At 45.4% G+C, this 22,950-nt stretch overlaps 1 protein-coding gene across 1 annotated transcript in view; it reads left to right on the plus strand.

Moving 5' to 3' along the window:
* Nucleotides 1-1,627: 1,627 nt before the first annotated feature.
* The window catches only part of LOC104536790 (acetyl-CoA carboxylase-like), a gene marked incomplete at its 5' end in the record, with an annotated part of 29,896 nt that continues 8,573 nt past the window's right edge, over nt 1,628-22,950 (plus strand). The window contains 7 exons of the mRNA XM_010179507.1: nt 1,628-1,771; nt 2,491-2,611; nt 5,004-5,100; nt 8,359-8,455; nt 9,134-9,269; nt 15,403-15,580; nt 17,256-17,368. Coding sequence (XP_010177809.1) covers nt 1,628-1,771; nt 2,491-2,611; nt 5,004-5,100; nt 8,359-8,455; nt 9,134-9,269; nt 15,403-15,580; nt 17,256-17,368 — 886 coding nt within the window. The remainder of the gene's footprint in view (nt 1,772-2,490; nt 2,612-5,003; nt 5,101-8,358; nt 8,456-9,133; nt 9,270-15,402; nt 15,581-17,255; nt 17,369-22,950) is intronic.

Here is a 22,950-nt window from a genome sequence, read left to right on the forward strand (position 1 = left end):
GAGTTTAAATCCTCTTTATTTTTATTTTCCTCTGTGGAAAGCATTTAGCTAGGCTTGTGCCTGGCATCTGGAGGCCTGTGCTTTTCTTTTGTTGATCCTAAATCTGTGCTGCTGTCTCTTCCACCTTGCCTTTTCATGGCACTGATTTTGTTAGAGAAAGATGAAGGTGTTTGAGCTCAGAAGGGAGACCTGGGAACACCTCTGTGCAAAACCACGGTGCTTACATTGACTTCTAAATTGTGGTGTTAGTTGCATAAGTTCTGTGCCTCAGTTTCTTCTGTCTGAAAACCTCGAGTGACATCTGTCTCACAGGGAGTTTTGTGAGGATCATCCAGTGCTTGTAAAATGCTGAGTCTTGTGAAATGTCAGACCGTCGGGCCTTTTCTCCTCCAAAGGAAAATAAATCTGGAGTTAGCAAGTGATGGTGTTGTGCCTTACCAGATATGTAATGCTTTAGGCGGGCACACTGGCTCCCTGACCCCAGCTGTGATTAACTGACGTGGTGCAGGCAGAAAGCTAATTGGTCCAGGGCAGATATAACCAGATTGAAACTTTCTGTTTTCATATGCCTTCAGCACCTTCTGACTTTCAGCCCAAAGGTCAAATCCCGAGAAATGCAGAGTTCCCCTCTCTATGGGTGAGATGAGTTGTGTCCCCAGCGCTCATTGTGGGATGAGGATGAGTCAGACCCAAGCATCCCTTCCGTAAGGCCCAGGTTGCCTTGGGCTCAAGTCTGCTCCTCTCTTGGGGTTGCCCTTCCTCCTGAAATGAGCTGCACTGGTTGTGGGCGGGGGGGGGTCGGGCAGGGCAGATTGTTTGTGTGTGTTTGAGGGGTTTTTTTAAGATCTAAATGAAGCAGGTATGTAATGCCCTCTGTCTGTTAGAAAGACTCAACCCATAAAAATAACAAACGGCATGTATTTGCTAGAATGTCAAAGTTATGAGTTTATTTTGTAATGATGTGCTCCTGCCTTCATGAGGTAAACTGGCCGTGGCAGAGGTGTTATTAGTAATATGGACTCAGTGGAGCAGAAAGCCGAGTGACCGAGAGATCAGTGTATCAGTCAGCAAGAGGGCAAATGGAAAGAGACAGCAGGAGAATGAGAAAAGAGCTGCGGTGCCTGGGCTGAGATTAGAGATGGAGCTGTGCAAGAGAATTGGAAGCCCAGCAGTCAGAGTCTTTTTCTTTCCAGTCTCTCTAAGGAACTGGTGGGGCTTTGTCTTTGCTATTCCAATCTTTATGTGAGGTGTTGGTTTTTTCCCCAGTTAAAGGTTTAAATGGGTCCGCCCTACCAGTCATCTTGGAGCAATTTTGAATTGGTGAGCTGAGCTCGGGACAGGAGACTTGGTCACATATCAGCTCCATTGCTGCTTGGGGAAGGGCAAGTCATAGAACTGCCCCCTGCCTCAGTTTCCCCACTTGTATCATTCCTCTAGGAGAATCACTATTCATAATATCTTACCTGCACACAGGGCTTGTGAAGGTCTGTTGTGAGGGACTTACTTCATCCTTTGGTGTTGAAGTGACCATGGCTTGCTGCAGGGATGGGCTTTTATGTATCTCCTTAGCCAACGTCTCCTTGCCACATCCCAGCCTCTGATGGTTTTCCTGCTTTCCTTCCAAAAGGTGCTCGGACGGGAAGTTTATACCTCCAACAACCAGCTGGGTGGGATCCAGATAATGCACAACAACGGAGTGACGCACAGCACCGTGTGCGACGACTTTGAAGGAGTCTACACTATCCTGCAGTGGCTTTCCTACATGCCAAAGGTAATTCTGTAGGAGTGCGCAGTGCCATCACCTATTTGCTTAGTTCACAGGGTTTTGGGGAGTGGGAGGCTCTCTGTGTCTTCTTTTTCTGTGTTTGTGTGGTGCTAGCAAAATGGCTTACAATCACAATCAAGGCTGTTGAGCATTATGGTATTCGTGTACACAAAGTAGATTTTGTCTTAAAGTGCTGCAGGAACTGGGATGCAGGGCAGCCTGGCCCTGCCTTGAGTACTTTCACGTCACTTCCCCGGTGTGCTGCCCTCGGCAGCAGGATTTTCTGTAAGGATTGCCTCTTACTGAAAAGACTCCAAAAGTTCCCCTCTGAGGCAGTAATTTGTATGAGTTGATGTATCTGTGTAAGCTGCTCTGCAGCCAGGAAGGCAGCAAGAGGAACACGCAGGTCACCTTCCTTCAGGAAAGAGTGCACCGAGTGAGTCGGGTGGCCTGGTGACCTTTCAGAAATTAGATTGCTGGCTATGCCTGAAGTTCAAAGGCAAATGAAGTAAAATGTATGCCATATGATGCCAAAAGAGGGTTTGTGAGAGTGTCTGAAGTACCTTGGAAGTTTATTCAGGCTCCTGCCATGGCTCTGGGATGCATCAGTCTCAGGGCTGTGCAGTGTGGGGAAAGAGGACTGCAACCAGGTCCTTTAGAGCTGTTGTTTGGTGCAAAGCCGTGCTGGAAAATTACTTCCTTCAATATTTTTCTTTTTCCCTTAGAGTGTATACAGCCCTGTTCCTATCCTGAAAGTCAAGGATCCTATAGACAGAGCTATAGAGTTTGTTCCTACCAAGACTCCCTATGATCCTCGCTGGATGCTGGCTGGACGCCCAAACCCAAGTAGGTAGATCTTTGGTGGCCAAGATGCACAATCATGTATTTTGTTTCAAGGCTGTCGAGGCTTTACATCTACAATCCAAATACATTTCAGAGCTTATAAAGTAATTAGTCCTAAACAATTAAAATAAAATATATAAAAATAGCATTTAAATTCTGGGTGTTTGAGGACACTTACAATTATTCGTTACTTTTATAGATTTTCTTCTTTTTTTGTGGTTCAGAGGAAAGTCCATAGATAAAGGAATCACAGTATTCCTGCAGATCTTGGCAGATAATTATATTGGAAACACCGCCAACCACTGAACCCCCACACATGCTGTTGGGGTTGTGCAGCCTGTGTACGTACAAGCTGCAAACTGGGTGACCATTATGCCTGCTGTTATTAATGAGTTTGGGGGGCTAAAATGAGATTTGTGATAAACTAAGTTTTCTGGTTTTGGATAATATTTTTTCATCATCTCTCAAGTAATTCATCCAGCTGTCTGAGTGCAGCTAACGCTGGCTTCCAAATCGAGTGACTTCAGATTTTAATTTAGTGGAAGCGTTAAGGAAAGCAGATGATTCCCTGTGATAAGTTAAAGCAGATATCTCCTAGGTGAAAAGTTAAAGCCATTTATTAGAGGAGATATTGCCGTGATATTCTTCAAACTGACGCCCGACACGAGGCCAGAATCTAAACGATCAGCTTTGGGCTCACGATAAAGAGATAATTTTGAAATGGATGGTCACATTTTACAGTGGGGCCACAGAGGCAAGGAATGTAGAACACAGTAATTACAAGTTTGGTCTTGATAAAACACTCTCCATCCTGTTTAAGTCAGCAGAGGTTAGCTTGCTTGGATCTCCACTTTTAATTTGTTTTGGACTTGGGTTTGCAGAAGCAGAGGTGCTTGTTCAGATTAAAGCATTCTGCAGAAGCTGTGTGCCAAGGGGTAAAGCTGGGAGGGGTTTTTGGGTTGGTTTTTTTCTGCAGAGCTTCATGAAGGCCCAGTGGAAGGCAGGAGCCCCCAGAGAGTTGTGATTTCTGTAATTGTCTGGATGGGTAGAGTATCTCGATGCCTTGACTTTGGGATGTGCAGCTTGTACAGGCTGGAGCACTGCAGACAGAGAGCTGTCTGCAGATCTTGCTTGTCGCTCCCCAGTCCAGCATCAGCAGTCACCCCAAATGAAAGCTCTCTGTTGTCCTTACCTGTTCACTGCAATAGGGTCCAAGCTGAAATATTGGAAAGCCTTCCTGCCATGGTTTTCCTGTCTGGAGAGTGAAGCAGGGCTGTGCCGCTGCACAGGCTGGCAGCGTGAGGCCTCACTCGTTCAATGTCATGGTGTCCACTGAAGAAACACACGTGGAACATAGAGAAATACACCGTCAGCTTGCCACCCTGTGTGCCATGGGGGCAGTTGTCATCCTGAGAATTGTGCTTGAAGGAACGTGTGTGGACTGTGTGTGTGCAGATCTGTTGTTGCATGTTGGGGTGGAGAGATATTGGAGGTCGTGACCCTAACCCTCAGCCTGATACTGCACTGGCTTTACAGAGGGCAAATAATAGTAGGTCATCGTTAGCATGATCAGGGTAATCAAGCCCTCATAGTTCAGGGTAGAAGCTAATTGTCTGCAAGGGTCAGGAGAAGTTTATTTTTCTTAGAGCTGCTCATCGGGAACAGTTTGATTTCTCTCAAGCGTCAGGAAGTTGCTGCTTTCTTTGGGCAGGAGAATGGCTCTGACCCAGGCTGGTGACCCTTACAGGAAGCTTTGGTTCAGGGACAGGCGCATCCCTTGGTGCCTTCCGTGGAGCAAGCAGGCCTTTGGTATCAGAGTGCACTATTTCAGCTTTTCTAAAAGAATTTGTTAAATGTGCTCGGGTGTGTGGTATAGCTTTAATAGATCACAGAAATTTTTGTGCTTAAATCCTGAATTTCTTCAGCTTTCTTTCCTTAAAGAAAAGATTAGGCAGAGTAGAGAGGAAAATGTTGAGATAAGTTTTAAAATAGAAATAGGCATTTTGGAAAACATCTTTAATGACTTTACTGCCTTTTGACAAATGTTTGCAGTGTCTTGAAAAAAACAGAGTTATTTATTTAAAAGCATGCAAAGTCCCTCTGCTATCCGAACCCCATCGTTTAACAATAAATGATGCTTTTGCTGATAAATGACTCTTTATGCAGACTAGCAAATGAAATAAGACATGATGGCTGAAGGCAGACAAATGCTCAGCTGTCTAATGTTCCCTTGTATTATAATCTATTTAAAAATAAATAAATAAATAAAAAGACAGCGCCAAGTTCTGCAGTTGGCATTTTAAAGCAAGTTTCAGTCCCTCCTTTTATTTTCTCTCTTCTTTCTTCTCTCCTTCCTCTCTCCTCTGATATTCCAATTTTTTTCCCTTCCTTTTAGGTCAAAAAGGACAGTGGCTAAGTGGTTTCTTTGACAATGGCTCGTTCGTGGAGATCATGCAGCCCTGGGCGCAGACAGTTGTGGTTGGTAGAGCAAGGTAAGCTCTAAGAGGCGTTTTAGACATTTGCAGAAATCAAGTTTTTGTTATGCTTTGTGTTTTTCTAGAACATCCTTTGAAAGTTGATGGCTGTAAGTAAAAATAATTCATTACTGGAATAGGAGACTTCTGTATCACACGAGTGAAGCATGGTCCGATCGTTTCTCCTGTTTTGCTTGGAGGTGACAGCTTTAACATGCACACAAAAAGAGAGAGATTTTTAAAGTTTTGTCAGATCGTAGACTCTTCCCTAGGTAGATGGTTGCCCAGTGAGGCCTTCTTGCAGCTCTGACTTAGTTAAAGGTACATTATGCAATTTATTGTTTTGCAATCTCATTTGACTCACAAGAAAGTTTCAGCCAAGACTAAAGCAAATAGCAAGAAACTCTGCAGAGAGAAGCACTTCATGCTGAGGTTTGCGTGGAATAACTCAGTGTTTTCCAAAACGAGCACCTGCCACACCTGATCTCAGTTGGTTTTCGTCAGGCAGAGATGTGCAGCTCCAGAGACCCGTGGCACTCGCCTCCTCCCACAGGGAGTCACTTCCCCTTACCTTGCTGTGAAGTGGCACCTGTGCAGGCTTCTACAATGTTCCCTGTTGCCTGGGGACGTAGATCCCTGCCTTGGAAGTATTTGCAGCCTGGGTCGTTCCTGGTGTTGCAGGTCCATGGAACAGAAGCCTGGAGATAGGATCCTGTATTTTGACAGAATGCAAATCAGAGCTGGGCTCAAATTCCCCTCAATCACCTCTTTTCTAGTTTCTTCGTTGCCCCCCTTTCCCCAGTGGCACTGTGAGTTTCCTGATCTGATTGTCTGCTTCCTCTCAGAATAAAGCCATTTTGAAAGAGTACATTTATCTCCCTTGAGTTTCCACTACAAGTGCTTGAGCTGTCCAAACACTGTGTGCTTATCCTTTGTCACTCCTCGTTCCTCAGACTGCTGCCAGCTCTCCTCTCAAGACAGAGCTTCATATTCCTGCCTCCAGCAGACTCCCAGCTTCTAATTGATGCCAGTGGGTTTGGTTAATTGTCAGCCTTTTTTTTTTTTCTTCTTCTTTTTCTTCTTTGTTAGCAAGTAAGAGGAGAGAAAAAACCCTGAAGTGCCTGAATGGGATCCTGGAGGCTTCAGGTGTTACACTTAATGAGATATGGTTGTGCACAATGGGTGTTCGGAGTATCTTAGTTCCTAGCAAAAGTCTGCATCAAAGAAAAGCCTTTTATTTACAGATCTTTCACCTCCCATACTGTCAGTATCACAGTGCCAACAATCCAGAGCCAAATCACCTGGTAATGCTTCTAATCTTCTGGAAATCCTGGAGTCTGGCTCCATAAGCCCCAAGCCTCACCACACCGGTGACTCCGGGAGTGACTGTAGGACCAGGGTATCCCTGGTGACCCTGTGTTTGATCACCAGAGCCTTCGGTGGGAGGCAGGGAGAGACACCACTGTTCCTGAAACACACTGGACAACCAGGATAGCCAGCTAGGCTCCCAGCCAGCATAGCCATGAATCAGTGCTGTTTCTTATCTCCATTATGTTGGTAATGTGTGTGGCCCCAGAATATTTGGCACTGGGAGCTCCCATTTCTCTTTAAGACTCTTTAAAGCCACGGCTGTAGAGAGTCCTCCTGATGAGGGTCATGCTGTGAAACAGCAAAACCCGTGGCATTCACTAGAGCTCATGTGCAACATCTCGGAGGATTGTGTCCACTCTGGACATCTCCAGAAAGGCCACCACGAGCTGTGCTAGCGCGTTAATGAAATGCTGCATAATATTTGAAGGAGGCTTCCGGATATGAGGGTATGCTCAACAAAATGTCCCTTTGCGGCACTCTGAAGTTTTATTTCACAATGACCTATAATTATTTAAAGCCTTTTAGGTTAAGCAGTATGCTGGGAGGTAGGGATGGGGTGGAAGTCATTGATTTAGCAAAGTCAGAAGGTCTGTGTCCAGGCCCCTGCTCAGCTTCACTTGCAGTTCCTTTCTTCTGACACATTCCACGTTGCTCTGGACTCTCACACAGGTATATATAACACAAATGAAACTGACTTCTTTCAAAAGCAGTGGCGTTTTGAAAAAACAAATATGAATGTATTCTTCTGGGATTGTTACTGTAAGTGCTGCCAAAACTCATCTTTTGTATGTATGTTTGGAATATGTGTGCTGTTGGCTGTAAATTGTCTTTTATTATTCTATGGCAACTTGTCCAGGGACACACTATAAAACAAGATGTAGCATCTTCATGTGCTAGCCTGATAAAATTTATATGAAGTATAATGGAAAACAGAAGTTGTTTTGAGCTGTTTTCAAGTTCAATAAATAACTGTAATACTTGGATAAAGATGTTCTTTATTAGGTCACATGGGCCCTAATATAGAAGTTATAAGTTACCGATTTAAGACGGCTTCTGCAATTACAGGTTTCTAGGCAGACTCTTAATCATAGCGAATGGGAATATTTTCAACCCCCTAGTGCCCATAGGCCTTGTCGCTTTTCCTGCCTGCCGCGTGTGTCATCCAGCTGGAGGTGGTTGAGGACAGAGTGTGGGCTCTGCTGGGACTCCTGTGCTGGGAGCACACAATTGTCATTGCAAGCCAGATGCCTTTTGTGTGACGGAGCGGCTGGACACCCTGGGAAGCAGAGCTGAGCATCCTCCCTGGCACCTGCGCTCCCTGCCCGTCCCTCTATCCCTGCGGTCATCCTGCAGCAGAGGGTCTGGGGAGGAGACAGACGGGCAAACCCAAACCTTGTACCCATCATTCACCCTAACCTTTTGGGAGAGGGTGTTTTTGTAAGCGGTGGAGGTTTAGGGTGGCTGAGAGATCAGCATTGCTTAGATGTGTGGCCTGTGGATGTATTCTCTCAGCTGGCAGTGCTTGTGAGATCAAGGCTTGGGAAGCCCTGGGTCCTCGCATTTATTTTATGTGGTTGGGATCATCAGTATCAAAATCTGTATGGCAGCAGTTGAAGGGTGGTGGAGATACAGCTTTATCATTCAAAATTTGGACTTTGGTTTATTCTGTTTAACTTTTAGTGAGAGATGTGCTGATTTTTAGAACTACATTTTCCTTTGAGAACTGTAACTTCTACTCTGAAATTCTCCAGCCACTCACCTCAACTCCTTAAAAAGGCCAGAACGCTGCTTCTGCTGTTTGCTTGCATTATGTGTCTCTCTTGAGTATTTTGATGCAAATTGAAAAAAGCGTCTAGTTGTGTAGCAGTAGAAATACAAATTTTGATTTGTCTCGCATGTTACCAGGCTGGGAGGAATACCTGTAGGAGTAGTTGCCGTAGAAACAAGAACAGTGGAGCTTAGCATCCCTGCTGATCCTGCAAACCTGGACTCTGAGGCCAAGGTAGGTTGAACATGTGCTCGGTTGCTTGGTTGTCCTCTGCAGATGTCTCTGTGGAAAGAGCACTTGTTTTGATGGGGTTTTTTCCTCCAATGTGGGACACAGAGTGCAGCCATCACTTGGTGAGGTGCTGATGTGTGGCAGTTGCTGGGATAGGTGAATGTGTTGGCCGTTAGTACAGGAGACGTGTTCCCCTCCTGCTTCTCTTGTGACTTAGGCGAGGTACAGGGACTAGAGCCCAGGAGATCTAGCAAGCAAAACTGATTTCCCTTCTCTCTTGCTGTGACCGTATTGTTTCATGCTCTTTCTGCTCGGGCATTTTGGTTTTCTCCTGCCTGATTTCACAGCTCTGGCTTGACATAATTTCTTCTGGATCTTCTCCTATGCATATCCTTTTCTCTTATTCTGCTTCACATTCTTATATCATTAATAGTGTCAGGCTCTCCATACCATCTCTGTTCCTTTTCTTAGCTAACCCAGTGGGAACACTCCTGTTAACGTTGGTGACAGAAGGACTGTCCCGATTTTTCTGTGGACGAGCAGATCCTACATGTTTCACGCACTGTGTTCCTCGTTGCTGGTTCCACATTGCAGCTCTTGTTGCATCTGTTTCTGTATTTTTGTGTTTTTACATTAACATAAATGCTTCAGGGCTGAACGATCTTGTTTTATTCCCAACAGATAATCCAGCAGGCTGGTCAGGTGTGGTTCCCTGACTCTGCCTTTAAGACTGCGCAGGCCATCAATGACTTCAACAGGGAAGGGCTGCCTCTGATGGTCTTTGCTAACTGGAGGGGCTTCTCTGGCGGCATGAAAGGTAACCCATCCATTTGGATCCTCTTCTAGTGTTGTCCTGGAGCGTGGCTTGTCTCCTACTGCTCAGGGCACCGCTACTGTTCCCCAGTGGCTCTGGTTTGGCATCCTGAAGTGGTTCCCTGGGGACAGACCAGCAGTGGGAGTGTGGCAAGGGACAGAAGCAGGTCCTGATTTTGGGTAGCAGTTAGCTGTTCACTTGGCTTGACTGTGGTGACAACCTGGACTCATAAAGTCGCATATTGGATCTGCTTCAACTGTCTGATGCAGTCTGCATCCAGCCCCAGTCTTTCATGGCAAGTGGGTGACCTCCCATGGAAATGCTAACAAGGAGATACTTTTCAAGGCCTACAGAGTATTTGGGCATGTCAACCTTCTGAAATCATGGCAGTGCTCTGCTGAAAGTCAGTTGTGGATGTGCAGCCAGCTAGAGGAAAGGGACGCTGCTGCAGCAGCTCTGGTAGCAAAGGGTTTTGTTCCTCTTTGCTCCATGTGTGCCTTGGCTTTAATAGGCACAAAGCAGGAATAACATAGACTATGCAAAGCAAAGTGGCTAACAAAATTTACAGCTGCTCATCTGGGCTAATTAAGCACTAATCTCAGGAAGACCCTTCTGCTTGGACAAAGCAAAAATTTCACATCAAGTTCTTTTCAAAATAAGCCATGGAATTGTATTTTTAGATGTACCCTTGTACATAGTTACAGGAACTGGACAGATTGTCTGCAGTGAGAGCAGGTAATTGTACTCTAACAGTGGTCTAGTTGCTAACAAAATTTACAGCTGCTCATCTGGGCTAATTAAGCACTAATCTCAGGAAGACCCTTCTGCTTGGAAAGCTTTATATCCTTCTGCCTTAGTGTCAAATCCAAGCTGGATAAGCCAATATCATTGCATATCAAAAATGTATAGGCATGTTCTGTCCAGTGGAAGCGTTGTGTCATTGATGGTTTTTCCCACTGCAGTACTGTCATATCCAGGGCTGTCTCTCGGTTGACTTTTTTCGTGGCACCAATGTTCAGATGAAGTGAAGAGTTATAAAACTGCTCAGTTAATATACCACCAGGTACATTTTTGCATCGTATAATGCTACTTTAAATTTTGTGAAGTGCCAAGAATGTGAGATTGATACTATAAAATTTAAATAAGTAAAAAATTACAGCCTCTTACCTGTACGTGGCACTTAAACACAGAATAAAAGTTCTAGATCCACTAATACGGGAAAAGTTCCTGCTCTGGAAAGACCGGCAGGATGGCAGAGGCTGTCTCTGCTGTCTCATTAGCGGGACAGAAAGCAACACCGTTGAGTTTGCAGATGCAAAGATGGAAGATGGCAAAATTCTTTCCTCTGAAAAATACCTGTTACCTTTCAGGATGGTTTCTGCTCCACGCGCTGCTGCTGCACTCCCTTTGTGACTTGATTTCCTTATCTCAGAACTGAAGGGGAAGTAGTTAATAGTGACTGCTGGGTAATGTTACAATATTACTTCTTACTGCGGTGCGAGATGCGTTGGCTTTGCCAGCGCCCTTTGCTGGCTTCCTCAGAAATTGAGTGAGTGTAGCCTTGGAGCTGGGACCAGCAGCCCAGGGTGGAAGAGGCAGGAGGAGGATGTAGGTTTTTCTATCGCATCTCCCCACTGGTAGCAGAGGGAGGTGGGAAGGATGGAGCCAGTGCAGTTTTGCACCTTGGTCCGTGCGTTTTCCTGTGTACTGTGTGGCGTGGAGGCCTGCGGAGCGAGCAGGGGGCTCTGCTGCCACTCTCTGCCTTCCCTGGGGAGCTGTTTGCAGTTTTGGTTTCAATGCTGGCTGGGGATTATGCAGGGAGGGAAAATAAACAATTATGCCACCCCTCAGTGCACACAAACACACTGCCAGGAGCCGACTGCACTGTGGGTAAAGTGACTCCAAAATTGTGTGTAATGAGTAGGAAAAGATTAGAGACAGCTCTTGCTATGCTGAAAATTGACATTAGTAGAGGGGGAAAAAAAAAAAAGAGGAAAAAAACCTCCCCCCCCCTTTACTAGTCGGCCTAGGAGGTCTAATTCAAGCCATAAAATAAATAAATAAAAAACATAAATAAAGGCGTATCGCAATGGTATTGGTGGTTTTCCCAATGAGCTCTATCTGGCCGGAAGGCTATTCAGCATAATGTAAAATTAAATTATAAAAACTGGCTTGAATATTTAGATGGAGGAGCCATTTGGAAGTGGTTTATTTAGGCGAACCGGCAGTGACCCACAACGGGGAGACATCAAGCGTGAAATTTACTGGAAATTAGCACCAGGGTCTTGGACTCGGCATGAATAGTTTGATAGCATGCAAATCCCCGCGACATTAAACTGCAGTGCTGCTTGTGCTACAGGGTCACTCGCAGTTGGTTTTTCATGTTTTACTTATTATTTTTTCCTGGGACGGGTTATAAATAACAATAAAAAAAATATCAGCAGAACGAAAAGGCTGTTTTAAATCTCTGATTACCTGAATGACGGTATTGCTTGTCTGTAATGGGTTTATGAGGGACATTATGTGTCTGCAGCCAATATCTGCCTGGTGTTTACCTTCAGGTCCTCGCTGATAATCCGGCCAAGCTGATGAGATCCGTTCCAGCTTTGGAGGTTCAGGGCACGCTGCCCGGCGCTATGGAAATGCAAAAAGCTGTTTGCAGCTTTTCTAGCATGCTTGATGCATCTGACTGCCAATATTTACACATACAGTGTAATGATAACAGCTTCCAGCAGATTTCGTGTCTCTGTGTAGGAGATGCTGATGCACGCTGCAGCTGAGCAGACAGAGAATGGGCAACTGAGCAGTGAACACTGTCTGCCCTGCTGAATAACCAACACTCCTCGTCCTAGAGGTCTTCTGCAGCATTTCTGTCTTGCAAGTAGCTTATTATGCTGAGGTTTAACTGAATACAGGAATTAAATTTGCCCCAAAAATTTCATTTTAATTTTTCCAGCCTCGGTGTAAGCATCTTCATTGCAAGAACAGTTGTGCAAACAGCCCGCTCTTCAAATGCCCGGATGATGGCGAAAGTGGTTGGGTTTTGTTTTAAACATAGTAAGTGTTTTAGTTACAGTCATAATGGTTTATAAAGTCTGCAGCCTGCCAAGGCACTTGGACTTCACAAGCAGTGCAAGCACAGAGCAGCAGGCAGCATGGAGATGTGGCATTGATACTGCCTGCAGTGGTTAAATTTGGTGCACTCCTTTCCTTTGTAAGAGTGAAGAATGCAACAAAACTGCAAATACAAGGTGATAGTCACAGTATGGCCAAAAGTTGCAGTTTCAATCTCAAATACAATGTTAACATGAATTGTGGAGGTCGTGTGTTCTGGTGATGGGGCATGGGGACTACAGGCAGGTCTCTTGGTTGTCTTTGCAGTATTTTATGATCTTCATCAACTCTACTGATGTTTTACCTCTTAAAAATATATGTTCTTTAAGAGTCCCTGGGTTGTTTAAATAGTCAGTGTAGGCAAGTTGACCAGCCGAGATGGCAGGAGGAGGAAGCCCTGCAGAAGAGCAGAGATCCTTTTGTAGCCTGTGGGCACTGCAGTTCCCTTGGCTGCTCTCTGGAGCTTAGCAGCTTCCATGGCCTGGAGCTGTGCGTGGCACCGTGGGTCCCTTTGTGGCGGCCATCAGCTTGGGTGGCTCATCCGTATTTTGGTAAACATGGTCTTTGTTAGCAGAAGCAGTTACTGTAAGAAAAGGGGAAATCCTCTACAACACAGGAGTTTACAGCCAGATCTGGAAATATTGAGGCCTGAGCGGTCCACTGACCTTGGTGGAGGTCTTGAGCATGCAAGAGCAGCCAGCAGTTGATGTAAATCCATATATAAAATATTAAGCAAAGGCTGCTGGGACCTTCCAGGAAAATAAAGTGCTGTACTGCAGGATCTCAAAGGGAGTAACAGTGCCCAGAACCACATCGCAGTGAAGTTCAAGCTTCTGGATAGCTTTGAAAGGCTGACCCTGAAAGTGGTGTAGGCACAGAAACACCTCCCTGACCTTGCTGCTGCCACCTGGTAGACCTGGCAGAGATCCGGAGCTGTGCACAGAAAGCACTGAGCTTCTCCCAGTTCCTCTGCTCCTTCTGCCTCTGCCTTGTTCAAACAAGTACCACTTCTTTTTTCTACACTTAACCTAAAATATATACCCTTGGCAGGAGTGAAAAATGTACTGCTAATTACACAATTATTTTATTATGTAGCACTAGTAAAAAATGTCTAGTAAAGAATTAATTCAGTTAAAATAATTTGAATCAAGCAATTATTTTCTTAACTCTAGAATTAGCTGAAAGTACTTCAAGTGGTTTATTACTAGCACTACCTAATAAAATAATTGTGTAATTAGTAATAAATTTGTCACCCATTTTGAGTTTTTTTTCTTTGCTCAGGACAAAGGAAAAGGTTGGAGTTTTGTTTGCTTCTCAGTCCCCGCTGTCTCTGCCAGAATTTATGTTTATTGGCAATTAGAGAAAATAAATCGTTCTGCTCTTTATCAGCATTTGACATTTTGTAAGTAACATTAAACTCCTTTACTTGGGTACTTGGACAATGACCTTGCAAATGAACTGGAGAGATCACATCAGCGTCTACAGTACTTACATATATATATATGTGTGTGTATGTGTGTGTGTGCACTTTATATACAGCTCTCACTTGCTTGTCATATGTATGTTAGTGTGTGTATGTCTATGTAAGAGCCTGTGTGCGTATTTCCCCAAGAGTTAAGTGCTTAACTATGGTCATGTTAATGTTTAGCATTAAGCTGGGGTTAAATGACAAGGGGACCATGGCTGGAGTCTCTTTCTTCCCTGGCTATGATGGCTTTCTCAAGTGATACAAGGATTTTAGATGAATAAATAAGACTTATAAGACTTTTAAGACTGCAGGCCAGCCTGTGTGTCTGTGGTACAGACTCACAACCCATTTAGTTTTTCTGCTCTGTGCACTCGTATTTTAATGACCAGAAAAAAATTAGGCAGACTGGGAGGTGCTAAGCAAAGAACAAAAAATGATGAAGGGGATTTAAAATAGTGTCCTGGGAGATGTGAGGAATGAATACCTATAGTGTGTGTGAGGGGAAAAAACCACTGAAAAGCCTGGTGCTATTCGTAGCAAACGCAAAGGAGCGGAGAGATTACGTAGGGTGATGCAAGGAGTAGTAATGTGAAATTAGTGGAGATGGGAAAGGAGGGGAAATTTGGCAGAATACCAAGGTAAAAATCATCTATTTGGCTGTGGCAATGGCCCTAAAGAAGTCGTAGATTTATTATTTGGGATTTCTAAACAAAAGCTTTAAAAAGCACTGGGAAAGAAACGTAGGATGCAATCCTGTGTGAACAAAGAGGTAGATGAGATGATCTTAATAAGTATTTTTCATTTCTTGTATATTTGATTTAATACCTTTCTATATAATTATGTGTAAATATATATATATATTTGATGATGCCTGTTTCCATTAAAAACTATATCCATTATAAACTATATCATCTCACATAAATTCTTTTGCCTTCCTTTTTTCTCTTTTATTTAAATCACCTTTGAGTCTGATGTTTTCAATGATGTTTTACACAGTGGAGTTGTTTTTAGGACTTCTGAGCAAAATGCCTTAAGCAAATTTTAATGCAAGAAGAGAAGAATGCTGTTTTGCATCCCTCCCCACGCACTGATTTTTATAAAGATATGGAAAAGATCTGCTGCTGTTAGGTGTGTCATGCACATTGCATGAATCCTGATACAGGTCCGTGGCAGTAAGTCTGGATCTGGGGAGCTGTGCTCATGTTGGTGCAGAAGTACCTGACCTGACTTCCCAACCTGCTGAGGGTCTCAGTGGCTTGGCTGGGAAGTGAGGGGTGGAACTGAGGACCCTGCAGTCCCTGGTTCAGGAACAGATGTGGTCACACTGAAGTGCCCAGACCAGATCTCTGGTCCAGTGTCTGGGAGCAGGACTGGTGTGGGAGCATCTCCTTTCTTAGTCCATCTTACCCAGGTCCAGATAACGCCAGCTGGAGCTTGCACTGTAGTAGCAGGAGGTGGCTAGAAGAGCTGAACAATTGTGGTTTTTTCCACCAAGCACGGCAGGGCTGAGGCGTTGACATGTGTGACTTCAAGCGCTGTGTCCTTTTTCTGCAGACATGTATGACCAAGTGCTCAAGTTTGGTGCCTACATTGTGGACGGCCTGAGGGAATATCGTCAACCTGTGCTTATTTACATCCCACCACAAGCGGAGCTGAGAGGAGGATCCTGGGCCGTGATTGATCCCACCATCAACCCCCGCCACATGGAGATGTACGCAGACCGGGAGAGCAGGTGCGGCAGCTCTCTCATTCCTCTGTCACCACTGGCTGTGAGGTGGGATCGCCTGGTGGAGCGATCACAGTTCAGGGACAATTTGGACAGTCCCCTGGCTCGGTCTGAGGTGGGGTATATTCTGTATCTGCTCTGAGCCAGCCTCTGCGAAGGTTCATTGCCAGCATTCATAAAGCATAGTAACATGTTGGTGCTTAGGATTTTTTTCTACCGTTCTGCTATTTCTGCGCACTGCTTTGTGCTTTGAAACAAGTGCCTGTGTTGACAATTTTACATATTAAATAAGTGTGTACTTTAAAGTCTCTGAGTGTTTTACCACCTATCATACGGGCAATTGAGTAGTTGCACTTTTTTAATGAAATTACAGCTTGCTTGAGTGAAATCCTAGTTACTGGTGGTTGACGATATAGAACTACAGGAAGCAGGCTATTTTAAATTAATTAAAGAATCTAAAATATAGATAATTATTTGGAGGAAAAAGCCATCCCTACCTGGGCTATCCGTAGCCAACAGAAGGAAGGTGTATAGAAGGATAGCATGGATGTTGTGCTATCAGGGCATCCTCTCAACTCCTGCCATCTCAGCAGGGCAGAATTCCTTTTCTCCCTCTGGAGCAGGGGGGAGGAAAAAAAAAACATGTGGGGAGGAGACGAGGATGCCCTTTCCAGATCCACATTTCCCGTGCCCTCCCCAGCTGAATTTTGTGGCTGATGGGATGCTTGCCTCCTTGTCTGTTGGCCTCGGTATTTCCTTCATCTTGAGTAAACATTGCCTAATCCTCGCCTCCTGGAAGTCAGCAGTTTTTGCTGTTCTTTTTCCATTTAGAAACGTGGAGCCTGTTTGCTTCACAGTCAGACACAGCGTGAGCGGGATTTCTGTAAACCGCTTCTCTCGCGAGTGTCTTTTGGGGTGCGTGCAGAGCGATCCCCTCCCGCTGCCTCTGCCCCCTGCCTTTCTAGGATGCCAGCAGCCTGAGCTCGCTTCTTGGAAATCTCAGGCCAGCTCACACCTTGCGAGAGCTCGGAAAGGACTGTGCGTGGTTGGCAGAGCTGTAGTTGGGCTCTAGAGCTCTTGAGCTCTAGTAGCCAACAAAGAGATTGTTTTGCAAAATCTGTCACCCCGTCCCTAGCTACCGTTGTGTGTTTGTAATAATTCTCATTGCTGTTGCTGTTCCGTAACCCTCAGTGCTGACCTTCCCCCTCGTCATTACTCCCGCCCTCACAGTTAAAGACTGAAGTGATTTTATTTACCAAGCCCAAGTTTCAAATCACGTGCTCCTCTGTCTTTGACCGGGGAGGTGGGCAGGATCTCTAATGAAAATGGCTTGTTAATTGGTTCATTTCATAAAGCTTACGTGCCTTTTGAAAGACCTTTCAGGTCACGGCTTAAAAGAGACTGCCAAAGAGCAGTGCACGTACCAGGCAGTGCTATATTCTGTTGGGTAGACGTGTTTCTGTGAAGCCTGGTGCGCGTTTTTGGCATTGGATAAATAATAGCTAAGATTCTTTCTTTCTTTCTTGTTCTCTCTTTCTCTTTGTTTTGTCTCCCTCCCTCCATTCTCTTCTCTTCTTTCTTTACATGCTCTCTAGATAACATTGAACCATTCCATTTTGTGTTTCCCCTTGTCTGATGACCTGAAAGTGCCTTTCTTTTCTCTTTTCCCGTCACCGATCAGAGGAGGAATCCTGGAACCGGAGGGGACGGTGGAAATCAAATTCCGCAGGAAGGATCTGGTGAAGACGATGAGGCGAGTGGACCCCGTCTACATCAGCCTGGCAGAGCGGCTGGGTACGTCTGCGTGGGGCTGGCCGAGCAGGGGTCCCTTCACTGCTGGCTGATGAATGTGTTTGTAGACCTTAAAAAGGGGCACTGAGGCATTTTATCAGATTCATGGTAATTTTTATTTACTGTCATCTAACTTGGGAAGTAAAACAGATGAGGCGAGTTGCACATATGTACATGGGAGAGAGATTATATTCAAGTGCATTTAGCATACCTAGGGATGTGTAATACAGAGAGTGAATGTCTTTTTGAAATTATTTCTTTTCTTTTCTTTTTTTCTTTTTTTTTTAATTGATTGGGTCTTACAACAGACACTGCAGACACTGCCTGAGTCTGGTTTCCATCTCGGCAATTGCTCAGCTCACTAAAAGCTCATGGGCCAAACCCTCAGCTGGTGCCATTTGGTGTAACTGAGAATTTGGTCAGAGACATTCTGGGCTGCTGGGCTGGCACTGTGTGTCTGAAGTAGTTTTGAGTAATGATATCTATCTGCTCTTCAGTTTCAAGAAAAACAAAAAGCTGTTCTTCACCTCAGTGAGAGACGGGCTGATCGCAGTGCTCAGTGGCTAGCACATCACTGCGTCTGTTGTATTATTACTGTGCCTTTCGCTCCAACTGGTATACACCCAACGATCCAAAATACAGAGTGTTCAGCAGAACGCACTTAATATCAGATATGTACTCTCTCAGGGGAGTAGGCTCTTTAAGTAGTTCTTTACTACCTCTTACTATAAGAGTATAATCTTACAGAGCCTCTTTTTACCTCCAAAATTGACTACATTTCAGTAGTGGAAGAAGCTTGCTACATGGGTATGGTTTGAATTTATAAAGCCTTTTGGGATCCTTCAGGAGGAAAAGTGTGCTGCAAATGACTGATAAATCGTGGCTATTGCTGCAGTTACATTTTATTATTTGGCTTTTTTTAATTTATGGCAGTGCAACAATTTAGATACAGAACAACCATTCTGATGCGCCGTAGGAAGAGAATAAGAATTGTAAAGGGTGCGGGGAGTGTGAAGAATCTGACTGCTGAAAACCAGGTTCTTACTGACGTCTTTGATAGCACTGAAGACATTTTCTCTCTTTTTTAATTACCGTATTTTGACACTCCCTTTGTTTTCGCTCACTGTGCTGATTGCGTTCTGGGCAAGGAGCAGGTTAGCAGGTGTTTGAGCTTTACAGACCAACACAAGGCAGCAGTTTCATCCAAGTTCAGATCTTGCTCATATACACTATGTGTTGCTGCGTGAGAGGGCGGACACAGATACCCAGCCGGATGGATGTGTTGTGCTGTCTGCCTGCGCCTTTTGGAATTAAAACCCAGTTCTAATGTTTGTAGATGCAGCAAGGAGACTAATTTCACAAACCTCACTTTTGACCTGCGTTAGACTTGACAGCGTCCCTTTAGGAGCAATTAGATAGTGAGACTATGCCAAATCACGGAGACCTAGTGCAGGGTCCTAGCAAATGCTCTCCTGTGATGCTTCACAGTTTAAAGGCTGCAGTCGAGTTCCTTAGGCAGTCAGGGCTCCCAGCTACACCTCTTGCCAGGGTCTGCACCTCCGTGTCCCATGCAGCACAGCTGCCTCTCTGGTGCGCGAGTCTCCGGGGGAAGGAGAAATCAGATGTGTGCTTATTGCTGGCAATGTGCTGAGCAGTCAGCTCGGGTCCATGCAGATAAATGGCTCTACAGCAGGAGCCCTGCTTCTGAGAGTATTTACCTTCGCCTCACCATACAAAGCCGTTGGCTCTGCTGACGAACAAACCAACCCACTGCCTGTGCAAAGAAACAGTGTCTCCTCTGCAGCAACTGACGGGTGCGTGCTTTCCCAGGAGCAGAGGCATGGACAGAGAGGGCTGCTGGAGTCTTTTAAATCCTGACGTGGCGGAGGATGGTGGAGAGCAAAGCAACGTCAGATCAGTTACTGTTGGGCGGCCCTTCCACAGGGTCTGTCACCCAGGCTGACACTGCGGGACACTTGCAGAGCACCCTGGAATCACACCAGTGGGACCTGCACCAGCATTCCCAAACAAAAATACAGGGAAGAAGAGGGGAAACAGCTTTCTGCCAACAGTATAAAAAAATCCAACACCGTCACGAGAGATGGAATTGCTATGTGATGAGGCAGGAGCCTCTGTTGAGGGTTTTTTTTTTCCCCTCTTCCTCTACAGGGTAATTACTCCCAGCAAACTCCATACGCTTTAATTAAAATGACTGCAACACAAGAGCAAGTCACTTACAACTGTACATACAGAGAGCTCTAAAAGCTTCAGTCACTGATAAGCATCTCACTTAGATGGCGCGTAATTGCTCCCAGCATCGGGCGATCATTGCTGTTGTTTTGCCACTAATTCCGTACCATAGCAGGAAAGCCAAGATTGCAGGACACAGTGAATTGCATAATTTTTTTTTATTTTTTTTTGCTCGTTTTCTTTCTGGCCAATTTAAAATTTGTCAAAGTCGGTCTTCTTCTGGATCACTGCCCTTTGATATTTCGCGCACTCCATTTGCCACAAACAAGCCGCAGGGCCGCAGTTCATGCTGACTCCAGCAGAAGCAGAGAAAGCTCCATTTATCTTACACTGCCTGCTGCATTCTTACTCATTAGCTGGGGGTTCACTGCCTCTCTTTAACCCCTGAATGGCTGTCATCCCTCCCCAGAGCTGCTGAATAGCGGGGAAGAGGGACGCGCTCTCCAACGTCTGCCTGTTGCAGAGGGCGACTGCGGTCTCATTCAGACGTCTGGAGCCACTGGGGTTGGACTCACAATTGGGGAGCGTGCGAGCGGAGAAGGCGAGCAGATATTGAATAATTTGACATAAATCTGTTCATTATCAATTCTCCAGCACTATTGCTGAAATGTTTATTAGCCCCATGTTTTATTAAAATGTCACTCACGAGTTGGGCTATTACAAACCAGCATATGGCACGGAGCAAAGGGCAGGGAAGGAAGGGAGAGCCCTTCTCCTGCCCGAGTGCACGCTGCCACGCTGGGGAGGTCTGCGAGGAGAACAGCCACTGCCCAGAAATGTGGAAACCATTCGGACCACAAGCCTCGGGCCACAGTAAAAAATACAGAGATGCCATTTTATTGTATTTATTTATTATGATTAGAGTAAAACATGTAGGAGTAGAATAAAAATCAGCCTGGTCATGCAGATTCTAGGCACTTAATGTGTCAGTTGCACAGTGTAGTGTACGCAAAAATGTGGTGGAATAGGAATGAAGGGAATGGCTCCAGTTGGAGCGAGACTGGATGTTACATTTTTACATTTCTCCTATGAGGTGTTTACCTCATAGCAAAAGGGAAGCATCTGTTCATCACCTGACACGTGTTGTAATGGTGTGAATGTCCTCTTCAGCTGGTTCTATGAAATAGTTGCCCATGTGCTGGCATGCATCTTTCATTTTATTTGAAATTATGTGCCCATTTTGCATTTATCTATATAAATATATATATATACATATACTTGTACGAGATATTTATATACACTTACAAGTATATATGTGTGTGTGTGTGTGTGTATGTATATATATATATACATATAGATACATTTTTATATAGATATATTTATATATATCTATCATAAAAGGCGTGGGAATGGGTAGCATACAGCCCCACATGTGCAGCATTGCTTTGGGAGGTGGGAGGCAGTGCTGGTTTTCTGGACAAACACCAGTGCTGTAGGCAGCCTTTAACTTCCCTCAGGTGTCATTACCCGCCAGTCCGTGCTGCCGCCTTCTGACTTGGTGTCGCGCTTTATTTGGCTAAAGTGCGTGCAAAGCTTTTCTTGAATTTCCAAATAGCGAGTGAATACTGAAGCACTGAACCCATAACACCGCTTTTAGCATAGCAGCTCCTCTCTGAAAATAAATGTGCTGGGGTGTAGTCCCAGAATTGAACCTGGCGGTACCGGGAGGCCTTTGCTGGTGACCTGGGGACAGCCCTGACACAGCCGTGTGCCTCGAGCGGCTGAAAACCTCCCTCTGGGACCTGCCTCCTCCCAGGCTTTAGCTTGGAAAGTGGGATTGCAGCTCTGAAGTCTAGTCAGTCTTTTCTGGAGGGTTGGTTGGTTCTGTGGTGTAATTAATAAAAATGCCGGTTGTTTTCTTGAGTAACAACTAAGAAAAACGCTGCTGTTGCAGTTCCGCCTCTCATGAAGTCTTGGAAAAATACAGCCAGCGCGGTTGTAACTTTGGTTTTTTAGGTGATGCTGATTTCCAGTAACTGCTGCTATATGCGAGTGTTGCTGCATTTAAATTGTTGTTAATTCACAATCATGAGTCTAGAAGAGCAAGTGCTGCTTTCTGTCAGCCCCTTCATGTCAAGTGGCATCTTCAGTGCCCTCCCAGGAGGGTTGTAGATATTTCCCCCCCAAAACAGGAATTTTTTGGAGTTACATGCCTGCTGTGCATTGCCCATTTGCTCTGATGCCAGCATGAGGCCTTAGGAGCAAAGAGTTGGCAAGGACCAGGGTGGAGCATCACACGGTGCAGTTGGATATTTCAAGCCCGTGTCATGAGCATGTGTGACCTTCACTGCTATTTCATATTGCATCTGTATAACATAAATCCTACTGAATCTTTAGTGAAGCAATTAGAAGCAGTCTCATTTCAAGAAACAAGCGACAATCCAAAACCGCCTGTCTCTCTGGGGGCGTGGGTGGCTCTGCATGACCTTGCTCCTCCCCTCTGGAGCAGCTGGCAGTGCCCAAGGCCAGGTTGGACGGGGCTGGGAGCAGCCTGGGCTGGTGGAGGTGTCCCTGCCCATGGCAGGGGTTGGACCGGGGGGCTGTGAGGTTCCTTCCACCCAAACCGGGCTGTGATTCGATGATAATTGTGACATTGAGATAATCGATCATTATTAATGCTCCTTTGTAGTCTGGAAAGATAGCTACTCTTTATGTTGTAAAAGCCATCTTTGAAAATCATAGGTGAAGGATAATTTGCCAAAGTCAAGCGTGTGTGTGAGCGACTGAGGTCTGGATGGAGGCACCAAAGGAAGGGTCGCATCTGGTGATGTGATGGGCACGTCCTTGGCTTGTCATGAGGAGGAGCCTTGGGTGCACGCTCACACCAGAGCAAGCACTCGTGCCCTGTGGTGCCACCAGCTGGGTGTGATGGGCTGGAGCCTGGGGTGAAGCCGCCGGCTTTGCCTGACTCACAGATGAGCGTGAGGGACGTCTCTGCAAATCGGTTGGGTCAGAGGCCTTGATGCTGGGCTTTGCCCAGGTCTTTGAGTGCATGTTTGAGGAAGAGGCAAGAAAACGGACAAGTAAACGCTTGGCCATGCTGAGGCTGTGCGCCGAGGGTGAGGGAGAAAATCCCACATTTTAACGGCTTAGAAACCATAAACCATCAAATTGATTCAGAAGCTGCCTGGCTTTCTGCAATCAGAGGGAACCTACAATAACATTTCTTGAAGTCATTTTGTCTAACCTGTTAAACTGGTCATATTTAAAAAAAGCACTTTGCTACTAAATGTTATGGGAAGCCGTGATTCATGGTCCTGCTGAGCCATTTCCGTCTGGCAGGAACTTTATTAAAGGCAGCCCTCACCCTGCCACCGCAGCGGCTGGAGCCACCG

Source organism: Mesitornis unicolor, unplaced genomic scaffold (genome assembly GCF_000695765.1).
Source record: "Mesitornis unicolor isolate BGI_N332 unplaced genomic scaffold, ASM69576v1 scaffold10822, whole genome shotgun sequence".
Classification (NCBI taxonomy): Eukaryota; Metazoa; Chordata; class Aves; order Mesitornithiformes; family Mesitornithidae; genus Mesitornis; species Mesitornis unicolor.